The sequence below is a fragment of the Littorina saxatilis genome, linkage group LG10 (genome assembly GCF_037325665.1).
Source record: "Littorina saxatilis isolate snail1 linkage group LG10, US_GU_Lsax_2.0, whole genome shotgun sequence".
Lineage (NCBI taxonomy): Eukaryota > Metazoa > Mollusca > Gastropoda > Littorinimorpha > Littorinidae > Littorina > Littorina saxatilis.
The window spans coordinates 39291653-39304003 of NC_090254.1; the positions used below are offsets into that span (position 1 = coordinate 39291653).

The 12351-nt window shown below is 42.0% G+C and overlaps 1 protein-coding gene across 1 annotated transcript in view; it reads left to right on the forward strand.

Annotated features, from left to right (window-relative positions):
- LOC138977861 (solute carrier family 22 member 15-like) overlaps window positions 1-8723 on the forward strand; it is a 42647-nt gene extending 33924 nt beyond the window's left edge. The window contains exons 12-14 of the mRNA XM_070350467.1: window positions 5771-5891; window positions 6597-6669; window positions 7029-8723. Of these exons, the coding sequence (XP_070206568.1) occupies window positions 5771-5891; window positions 6597-6669; window positions 7029-7208 (374 nt within the window). The 3' untranslated portion in view covers window positions 7209-8723. The remainder of the gene's footprint in view (window positions 1-5770; window positions 5892-6596; window positions 6670-7028) is intronic.
- The last annotated feature ends 3628 nt before the right edge of the window (window positions 8724-12351 follow it).

The window sequence follows — 12351 nt, forward strand, 5'->3', positions numbered from 1 at the left end:
CTACTTCATGAGATATGATCATACCAACTATGCTCGATGGGGCACAGTCTACGTCAGTGAAATGAATCAGCTACCCGAAGAAGTGAAGAAGGAATTTGAAGCTGGGCACTTTGTTGTGAAGAGGAGCCAGAGCAAGTTCAACCAGGTGGACCCAGATCAAAGTCAAGAATGGCTGAACGGGATTGGAAAGTCATGTGGAGGGATCGTGGGCATCACAAAGACACCGTCTGCTCTGAACCGTTGGGCCCTCTCGTTCAATCTCCGATCTCACATTGCAGGAGAAACAAGAGCAGTCTTTGGAGCAGAGGTTGACGAGAAGAGCATTCACAACGAATGCAACAAGGCCAGAAAAAGACAAGACAAAACTGATGAAGAAAAGTTGTTTGACAACCTTAAACGCTTCAAGGTTTTTTCTCTGGATGTGCCTGAAGATCTGCAGAACATTGCATCGAAGGATCTTACAACCAAGAACATCGAAGAAAACCTGTTGACAGCACGTGAAAAAAGACAAGAACAGGTGAAAACATTTGTTCGGGAGAGACTTGTGCCCTGTGAAGAGAGGAAAGTGAAATTCCGCGATGCTCTACCGAAGAACAAGCCTCTGACATTTGCCAGTCTGTACGAGGTGAAGCAGAAGGATGCAAAGAGTGGGAAACAAAAGACGGTCAAAGCTGACAGAAAGATTCTTCAGCGGTTGATCACGGCCTATGAAGCAGGGCGCAGTGTTGATCTTTCTGTGATCATGAAGCATGAGCTGATGCCAGTACCCCCTTCACTTGCTGAAACTGATGGCAGTTTAAGGTCAGGATCAAAAGCAAGCTTGCTTAAAATCCTCACAAGTGGTGTAAACTGTCCTCCAGGCATTGAAGCACATGAGCTTGGAGACAAGGCAACACTTGTCGTTGATGGGCAAGCACATGTTTGTGCACTTGGAAAGCCACAAGGTGCAGCTACATTTGGTGATCTTGCTGATACATTCGTCAAGTCTCTCCTTGCCCAAGGACATGCCTTTAAACGCACCGACATCGTCTTTGATCGGTATGATCAGCTGTCAATCAAAGGTGGAACAAGAAAGAAGCGGAGCAAAGGAGCTCAGCCCATCAGGAAACTGATAGAGTCTAAGGACACACCCCTGCCAGCCAAATGGGACAACTTCATGTCTCACCCTGAGAACAAAGCTGATCTGGCCAAATTTCTGTCTCGGCAACTCATCCTGCAGGCACCAGATGACAAAACTGTTGTGGTTTCCGGTGGTTTCAGTGATCCAACTCAAGTTGAGTCATCCAAGCCAGACGTGGACACGACTCCGCTAGAGACCAGTCACGAAGAGGGTGATACACGTGTTGTTCTGCATTGTGTGAACAGCGATGCAACCAGCCTGGTTGTTTCTTCACAAGACACAGATGTAGCTGTATTGATTCTTGCACATTTTGACAAAATGAAGTGCAAGAAAGTGTGGATGAAAACTGGCACAGCAAAGCGTAGACAGTACATCCCAGTTCACAAAATTGCCAAGAGACCTGACATGGAGAAGGCAAAGCTCCAGAACTTGATAGGATTCCACGCCATCACTGGCTCGGATCCCACATCTTTCCTGTCTGGCCAAGGCAAGGTATCTGGGTGGAAAGTGTTTCAGCAACATCACCAGCTGCTGGCAAATTTGGGGAACGGGCAGCTGACAGACGACACGTCAAAAGAAGCAGAGCAGTTCGTTTGCAAGCTGTACATCTCAAACTGTGAGACTGCAGATGGTGCCAGAACCATCATGTTCCGGAAAGCCACCGCCCCAGAAAATCTGCCCCCATCCAGTGATGCTCTGAGCTTACACATCAAAAGAGCTCATTATCAGGCCTCAGTCTGGCCACGAGCTCATGAGAAGAAGCCGAACCTGCCGCCGATTGAAAAAATGGGCTGGCAACTGAAGGATGGCGTCTTCCTCCCCGTCCTGAAAACCCTTCCGTCTGTTCCAGACGCGTGCCTAGACATCATCTTCTGCACCTGCCAGAAGCAGTGCAGCAGTGGAAGGTTCAGATGCAGAAAGGCGAAGCTACCATGCACAGCAGCGTGCAAATGCCGGGAAATGCACGAGGAGTGTCTTAACGAGTGGTGAACTGACCGTGACCCTTTGGACGTGTGTGATGTTCATTGACCTTACCATATGAAATGTGAACATTTGACATTGTTTGCTGAATGCCTGTACATAGCTGATATGTTTACCTGTTGCTGAGCTTGTTCTCAACATGTTTCGGAAGTTTTTTTTCTCGTGACAGAGTATTATGGAACATTAACATTTGTCATGCTTCAGATTTGTGTATATTGTGTTATAATTGCCACAGAAATACCATAAGATCTTAAATGTTGTTGAAATTTGTACTGATTATGCAACGTTATTGATACAAACGTATGTTGAAACAAAAGTTGATAATAAATAGAGTGGTTATGTTTAAAGAATTGTCAGTTTTTGTGTGTGGGTGAGTTTTCAGGCTTGTGGTGGCCATTTTGAATATTTAATGATACAGGACAAACTAGCAAATATACACTTTGTCATACAGCAGAAATGGGAAGAGCACACCATAATTACTCACAAATGGCCTATCTCTATTTTAGGCCCCGTTTTTGAGAATAAATGGTCCAAATAGTGACCTTTGACTTTGACCTTGACCTTGACCTTTGACCTAGTTGATTGTGCACCATTGATCTGAACCCCTGCTGAAATGTAATTGTTGAATCAGATGTCCAGTGTGTACAACAGATGAGCCACTGCAAATCTTGATGGCGTCCAAGTTTAAACACATCTGAAATATGGGGTCAAAATGACCTTGACCTTGTCAGAATGATGATAAATGTATATTCATTTTAATGCTGAATACCTACTGGGTAATATCACTTATTTTTAGTGATTAGTTCGCAGTAGTTTACTGCCAAAAGACAACTTAAAATGCACACATGACAAAACAGTACAAGTCAATATTGTCAAGTCTCATGTGACCTTGACTTAAGGTCAAGGTCAAATACTCTGACAAGGCAACCATTGCCTATCGGTCATCTACCAACTAGCCAAAAATTAACACTGTATCTCTAAAAACACCAAAGATATAAGCATTTGTTTGAGAATTAGTAGTCTCTTGATATCATGGCGGCCATCTTGGAAACCGTTGAATAGTAACGAATATAGGCATTTTTGACTTTGGCAACAGGCAGAAATGAATTCAGCACACCCAAATCCATAAGAATCAACCTGTTGCCATTAATTACCCACAAATGCCTACCTCTTTTTATTTAGGCCTCTTTTCGAGAATTTATCCTAGTCTATGCCGTGTGAGATGGAACTTTTTACACAATGCATCACGCATTCACATCGGCCAGCAGATCGCAGCCATTTCGGCGCATATCCTACTTTTCACGGCCTATTATTCCAAGTCACACGGGTATTTTGGTGGACATTTTTATCTATGCCTATACAATTTTGCCAGGAAAGACCCTTTTGTCAATCGTGGGATCTTTAACGTGCACACCCCAATGTAGTGTACACGAAGGGACCTCGGTTTTTCGTCTCATCCGAAAGACTAGCACTTGAACCCACCACCCAGGTTAGGAAAGGGGGGGGGGGGGGAGAAAATTGCTAACGCCCTGACCCAGGGTCGAACTCGCAACCTCTCGCTTCCGAGCGCAAGTGCGTTACCACTCGGCCACCCAGACCACAGGCCAAGTAGGCTTACTCGTCATAATCCCTATCGCAGCATCTATATCTATATATATATATATATATATACGACTAGTGTCTGTCTGTCTGTCTGTTCGCGATGCACGGCCAAAGTTCTCGGTGGATCTTTTTCAAATGTGGACACCGTATTCAGCTACACCCCGGACACAACCTCATCGATGAGATATTTCAACACGTGCTCTCAGCGCGCAGCGCTGTGCGCGCTGAACCGATTTTGTTTTTTTGTGTCGGGATCCACTACCAGTAACTCTTCCTTATCTTCTCCAGTGTTTTCAGCCGCGATTATCTCCCTTCCTCCGTGTGGCGTCAATCCATATTCCCGTTACTACGTTATTATTTTTAGAAGGTCACTGCACGTTACTATTTTTAGAAGGTCTCCAGTGTTTTGCGCGTTTATCTCCTTTCCTTTGTGCGCCGCTATACTTCTTCCCGGCGAAGCCTTTATCCGGCGAAGCGAGTAATCATCTAGTATATATATATACGACTTGTGTCTGTCTGTGTGTCTGTGTGTCTGTTCGCGATGCGCGGCCAAGGTTCTCGATGGATCTGTTTCAAATTTGGTGGGCATATTCAGGTACACCCCGGACACAACCTGCTCGATGAGATATTTCAACACGTGCTCTGAACCGATTTTGGTTTTTCTCTGGATCCATTCCCAGTAACTCTTCCTTATCTTCTCCAGTGTTTTCAGCGTTTATCTCCCTTCCTTCGTGCGGTGCGCCGGCAAAGCCGGCGTACACCCGGCATAGCCGGGTCCTCGGCGCAGCCGGGTATTGGGCTCGACTTCTTCCCGGCGCAGCCGTACCCGGCGAAGCGGGTATTCATCTAGTCAATAATATGCAGTGCGTCGTCTGTGCCGCTGACTCTGCGCAGATATCATCTGCCCTTAAGTAATTGTGCAGCACACATTTGTCTAATGCTGTACTCCTTTTAACAAATTAACAGAACGATTTTAGCTGACGCTTCTTTTCAAACATTCATAGCACGATGTTAGCTCACTGAAAAACTCATAAGAGCTGGCTGCGTGGCACTATTTTAACAAAATCATGGCAAGATTTTGGTTGAATGAAAAAATGTAAGAGCTGTCCCAGTTTTTAACACGTTTATATCACAATATTAACTCAATCAAACAGTGAAAGAGCAGGCATTGCTTTTAATGCATTCACAGCACAATGTTTACGCATTGCCAAAAAATAACCGAAAGAGCTAACAATTTATCACGAGGTAATTAGTTCTCTGAAAACTAAAAGAGTTGGATCTCTGAGTGTGCGTCAGTGCATGCATAATTATATATAATTTTGTGAGTGGGAGTGTGGTAACATGCATGCATATGTATAATTTTGTGAGTGGGAGTGTGGTAACATGCATGCATATATATGTATAATTTTGTGAGTGGGAGTGTGGTAACATGCATGCATATATATGTATAATTTTGTGAGTGGGAGTGTGGTAACATGCATGCATATATATGTATAATTTTGTGAGTGGGAGTGTGGTAACATGCATGCATATATATGTATAATTTTGTGAGTGGGAGTGTGGTAACATGCATGCATATATATGTATAATTTTGTGAGTGGGAGTGTGGTAACATGCATGCATATATATGTATAATTTTGTGAGTGGGAGTGTGGTAACATGCATGCATATATATGTATAATTTTGTGAGTGGGAGTGTGGTAACATGCATGCATATATATGTATAATTTTGTGAGTGGGAGTGTGGTAACATGCATGCATATATATGTATAATTTTGTGAGTGGGAGTGTGGTAACATGCATGCATATATATGTATAATTTTGTGAGTGGGAGTGTGGTAACATGCATGCATATATATGTATAATTTTGTGAGTGGGAGTGTGGTAACATGCATGCATATATATGTATAATTTTGTGAGTGGGAGTGTGGTAACATGCATGCATATGTATAATTTTGTGAGTGGGAGTGTGGTAACATGCATGCTTGTGTACGTCCCTTTGTCTTTAGAAGTGTCCAGTGTTTGTCTCACGAACATTTTCGTTGTGCTTTCCCTTTCTTTCTGCAGTGTCTATAGAAGAGGGAGGGGTGTATGTAAATGGGCTGTGTATGGCTGCCCGAATGAGCATGAATCTCGGATGGAACGCGATGACGCTGTTTGTGGCGGAACTCTACCCAACTGTCGTAAGGTATGGCAAGCAAACTGTTGCAAAACACCAACGTTTTCTCACACACAGAGGCAGATACTAATTTAGATAGATTAATGAGACTATTAACCAACACTGACACACGCATTTATTATTGCATTCCGACGCCGATAGACAGAGACATATAAAGACATGCAAAAAAACCCAACTCATTTGTACAGAAAAAACAAACAGGCAGTAAAACTTTTTTCTCTTTCACACACACACACACACACACACACACACACACACACAAATACATTCACAAACACACACACACACACACACACACACAAAAAGCTGTTTTTCTTTTGAACATCGTCTTATTATATTTCGCCCTCCTATAAGTTAATATCCTTTCTTAGGTAATGTAATGCGGGGAGCCTTGGGGTGATATGCACGAAGCGAAACTGGGTGCCACCCAACTGGATGGGAGCCAGCCGCGGGTTCAGATTGGCTGAGCCGGTTTCACAACAAATCTCAATGTCAACAAATAATACCCTGCGGCTGGTTCCCATCCACTTCCATAAGGTGGCACTCAGTATTGCTTCGCGCACATCAGCCCTGACATTTCAGTTGAAGGATTTTCGTATCTCACTGACTTGAAATCCTGGGCGTACCTGTCAAGTTAACTGATTCACAAGATGAGTTTCAAGGAAGAAAGACAAATATGCTTCATCTTCATGATACTTTTTTCTTTCTCTCCAGAAACATATCAATCGGCTACTGCAACACAACGGCGAGATTAGGCGGTATTATCGCACCCTACATTCTGTCTGCGGTAAGTTTTTGGCATGTGACGTCGTGGAAATATCCCATGGAAAGATCTAGACATCATCTCATGAATATTAATAATGTAAACGTCTCGACGGATCTATATAGTCATTTTTACAAGGCTGTTCACGACATGTACCGGCAGGTATATTCAATGATTGGTTTTTACATCTGAGAAACAAAGGGAAATAAGCGTCATAAATGCCTATGACATGAGCAAACAAGAGTTAGTAAGAGTTTTGGGAACCAATCTCTTGGCACCTGAGAAACTGAACAACAAGCATTGAAATATTCACACCACTTTCATCCAACTTTCGGTTGTGAGTGTCCTTGACTTGACATCCTATTTTTTTCTTTTTCTTTTAGGGTGAACCATACGTGTTCTTTCTGGTCATTGGAGTTGCCATGACAATGACCTTTATATCACCTCTGTTTCTACGGGAGACCAGGGGTCGACCATTGGAGGATGAACTTCCGGTCTCTCCGAGGAAGATGAAATCGACGCTGGCCCAAGCTGACCAAAAGGAACTGCAGACAATGATGTGATGTGACTGTTGTAGAAAATGATTGAGTGACAAAGTACGCAGTAGTCTCCCTTTCACACGAGATGTTCTGCAGAATTGTTTGCCACCCCTGAGCTATTTATAGCATAAAGCTCAATGGTTGCTGGTGAGACATCTGTGTGTTTTAGTGAGCTTTTTGTGATAGGTGTTACAGTCGACTCCGGATATTACGTCACCCCTCGGGGGATGTTTTTGAGCGACGTTATACGCGGTGACGCTGTATCCGGTTCATCGGTTATAACGTCACTTTTACGCGCGGGTGATGTTATATCCGGAGTTATGTCCCTTTCTAAAGTACTGACTGTTTTAAAGGCACAGTAAGCCTCCCATAAACCATCACAGAGCTCCCCGAACGTCTACATACAGTACAAGCATACTTCCATTTGAACGCTCACCGAACGGGAACATCCTGGCTGCTTTCTGTCGAGCGTGAGAAATTTTCAAAGAATTTATTTTCGTGGACTTGGTCCTCTACAACAATGGCGCCTCGTTTTGGTGCTGGACGGCTGTTATGAATATTCAATACCGGAAATCACGCCCGGACAGTAAGCCTCCCGTAAACCATCACAGATACTGTCAGGCTTTTAAACACAGTACAAACACCCTTCCATTTGAACGCTCACCGAACGGAAACATCCAATAGGTGCCCTACGTAAAGAGCGAGCAATTTTTAAAGAATTAATTTTGCAGATTGTCTCGAACACTTTTTGGACCCATCCTGAACTCAGGTCAAACATGAGTTACTTCCCTTCGGGTCTCATTCTATCGATGTAAACTGGCGATAGCCGTGAATCGATGATTATCAAAATGTTTTGGACCGTGGTGCGTTTTTGCGCTAGACCTAACTTTTAAAATCTAAATAATAAATTGACAGCTTGTTACACAAACATTCTTTAATCATAAAAGAATTCTTTTTTCATCAAGACAAGATCTTTACATGAGAGTTCCTGGGAAAGATATCCCCGGACGTTTTTTTCTTTTTTTCGATAAATACCTTTGATGACGTCATATCCGGCTTTTTGTGAAAGTTGAGGCGGCACTGTCACACCCTCATTTTTCAATCAAATTGATTGAAATTTTGGCCAAACAATCTTCGACAAAGGCCGGACTTCGGTATTGCATTTCAGCTTGGTGGCTTAAAAATTACTTAATGACTTTGGTCATTAAAAATCTGAAAATTGTAAAAAAAAAGATTTTTTTAATAAAACGATCCAAATTTACGTTCTTCTTCTTCTTCATCATTTTCTGATTCCAAAAACATATAAATATGTTATATTTGGATTAAAAACAAGCTCTGAAAATTAAAAATATAAAAATTATGAAATCTAAACAACGAAGTGACTGTGGTAAGATGAACAAAGTTAAAAAACAAAGGAATACTGTACTCACCAATACAAGAACGAGACAAGACGGTACGAATTTTCGCTTATGGAAGCTTCATCAGGAAAAACAAGAACACAAAAGACAACAAAAAGCAGACGCAACACGGAACGAACAAGGTTTGTGCGTCTGCTTTTTGTTGTCTTTTGTGTTCTTGTTTTTCCTGATGAAGCTTCCATAAGCGAAAATTCGTACCGTCTTGTCTCGTTCTTGTATTGGTGAGTACAGTATTCCTTTGTTTTTTAACTTTAAAAATTATGATCAAAATTAAATTTTCCAAATCAATTTAAAAACACTTTTATCTTATTTCTTGTCGGTTCCCGATTCCAAAAACATATAGATATGATATGTTTGGATTAAAAACACGCTCAGAAAGTTAAAACGAAGAGAGGTACAGAAAAGCGTGCTATCCTTCTCAGCGCAACTACTACCCCGCTCTTCTTGTCAATTTCACTGCCTTTGCCACGAGTGGAGGACTGACGATGCTACAAGTATACGGTCTTGCTGAAAAATTGCATTGCGTTCAGTTTCATTCTCTGAGTTCGACAGCTTGACTAAATGTTGTATTTTCGCCTTATTTTACCGATTGAGATTCGCCAATACCGATAAAAATATGGGTGCTCTGTCAGACGTACCGATTGCTAATTGGTTTGACCGGGCAATAAAATAAAGAGTGGAAAAAAATCCTTGAAAAGAATACATGGTCTGTGCAAGAAGGAGAGAGAGAGAGAGAGAGAGAGAGAGAGAGAGAGAGAGAGAGAGAGAGAGAGAGAGAGAGAGAGAGAGATGCATGGCTTGTTGTGACAGGTGTTATGTTGATACAATGTTGCCATTGTCTCATGGAAAACAAATTAACCAGGCTTGGTGTCACAAGGTCGTGTTAACGAAACGTAGTAGGGTAGAGAGAGTGAGGGGCACATCCGGCGTGAGGTTGTAGGACTTGGGGATTGATATGACGTTATAACCGACATGGATAAGTGACGTTATAACTGGGTGACGTTATATCCGGTGACGTTATATCCGAGGTTAAAATAGTCTTGGAAAGAAGGAATTGAGCCGGGACCGGTGTTTGGGTGACGATATAACGGGGTGACGTTATATCCGGCGACGTTATAAACGAAGTAGACTGTATATATATATACACTTGTTCGCGTATCCATTTCTGGATCTGCAGGCTGGTACAGAGTTACCTCCCTTTAGGATTTTTCAAATGTCCCTTGTTTTAACCTAATTTCTTGGTTAAAATCTGTCTAAATTTCTAAATTCTTTCTAAATAAATATTGATTCCTCAAAGTGTTTCCCTTCATAGATATTCCATTGGGGTTGTCAGATGAGGGTAGTCTCCCATGCCAACAAAAGCTACCATTCAGAGAGTGGTTTGCTTCTTAGTTGGATACCATGGGTTGACAGCTCTCGCCCAAGGTATATATAGGCGCCTCCAAGGTAGACCTGCCCTTGTCTGCTTCTGAGATCAGTAGCCTTACAGACTCTCTTCTCTGGAGAGAATGGAAGAGCAAACACATGCACACGGCTATAAGCTCTGGCTGGCTCATTCGGGAAGCCCCATCAAAACAGATGAACACCTATAATGCATGCCCACGTGTAATAAAAAGGATTAACCGCCAAATGGCAGAAGCTGGGAACTATCAATTTCTAGAGCTTAAATGCACCTGTCAATCCGACCTCAGCATTGCTCATTTGACTTTGGAGTGTGATTTGAACTCATGCCACTTTCAACCCCTGACTCAAGTTTATAAACTCGAACGGAAATATCCTGCCAAATACCCAAAAGGAAACATTAAGCTATCTTTTAAGATTTAATAAATGGCAAGGTCCCAAACTTATCGCTAGACTTGTGCACACGCCCCCACTTGGTCCCTGGATATGAAGAGACATTACTGCAACTAACGCCATTGCTTCTCATAGCTACTATATTTTTATCAGAACCTTTTAAAATACCCTTTTATATCCAAGTTTCTCTTATTACCACTTTTAATTAGATGAGCGAGAGTGCGGGGGGTGGGAGGGTGGTGAACCACTGTACATAAAGGGAAAGTTTGTGTGCGCGCCTGTGTGTGTTTTTAATCTAAGACAAATGTTGCTAATGTTTTTACAGAGTGACGTTAAATAAACGATTTTATCATCATCATCAGCTCTCGCCATCTGTACCACCTGACCAGTGATGAGACACAATAGTGTCGAAACACCTGTCTGGTCTAGATACTAAAACAATGGTCCTCCTCAGGACTAGATTTCATTGTCATACGTCCCCCACCTGAGGAGGGTCTGATGCTCCCAATAGGCTGTCTGTGAAGGGATAATTTCTTTTCTCTTTCGCTCTGCTAAGAGATTTTAACAAATCTCAGTAGAAAGTCTCTTGTGACTTTCAATTGTTTCGCTCACAACTTCTGATGTTTTTATATCCATATATATATATGCTCTTGCAAAACTGTGTGTTCTGCAATCAGTGCAGGTGGGGTTTTTTTTTTGGGGGGGGGGGGGGCTGTTGATATAGCCCAATCCTACTCCTGTTCGACTGGCTGTAAATGATTCGGCTCACCTCGGAACTGGCCAGTCTTTTACATGCGATTAGAATATTCCTCTACTTTTGACACATCCTCACTGCTTCCTGTACACAGTTTGAATTTTTTTTGTATACATGTAAATTAATTTTGCCAAGTAACACTATAGCTTTTAAGAATTTGAGTCAACTCATGAAAAATGTACATAGCGCAGAAAGCATCCGTGCAGGCTGTTGGTTTTCCGTATGTGTCGTGTCATACGTGGAGGAAAGGTCTAATTCCATGTAACAGCCTGGCCAGATCAGAGATGGTGATCGAGCCTAACATTAACAGAGTCACCTGGGAACCCATACGATAGCCGTATTTTGTACGCATGCATGATTGTCTAGAATACGATCACTACGGTCAGTGGGAAAAAATACGACGAAATAAATTCCCAGACTACTTTTCTTCACTAGCGCATCCCGAAGCCGATCCAGTTTTTTGACACAGGATTACTGTTTTTGTCAGTAAACATTGAAAGAAGCATTTGTTTTTAAATGTATTGGTAAACTTAACTAACGGTGTGACGAACGCGTGTGACGCATATTTGAATCATGGATGTTCAAATGCTGTTTGGAATACGCTTATCTTATTGAAAATACACCAAGTTTGTTTGAGAATACTCTTAGTTCCAGGGTGCTGCTATTGAGAATAGAGAGAAGACATGGAACAAGTTGAAAAGAAATAATTCAGAGTGGCGTCCTCTCTCCACAACTAATTAAATCTCACATAAATCCAAAGCAGATAGACTAATAACGTTCCAAAATCAAGAATCAACAAACAAGAAGGGTTACTTTATGGACCATTTAATTATAGACAATACGAAACAATTCACAAGTGCGTCGACCTTAAGTCGTTGTGGTAGATGCAAGGAAATACAAATGATTATGAGACAACGAGAGTAGGCTTTATCTACTTATTCATCAAGTCAGGATAAGCCTTTCTTCAGTTTAAATATACATACATTCCTTCCAGTCTTAACTATTATGTCCAGGCTTTTACAAAACAATGAGAGCATCCTTCCTCATACACCAAATGTCAACAGAATATGGCTGCATGTACATGATAAGGCCTAAAAAAAAATAGGTGTGGTTACGGTAACCCGACCTACCCTATTTTTAGGGGCCGACCCTATAACTTTTTATTACATTTGTCAACAAAACAAAAAAAAGACGAGTGCAG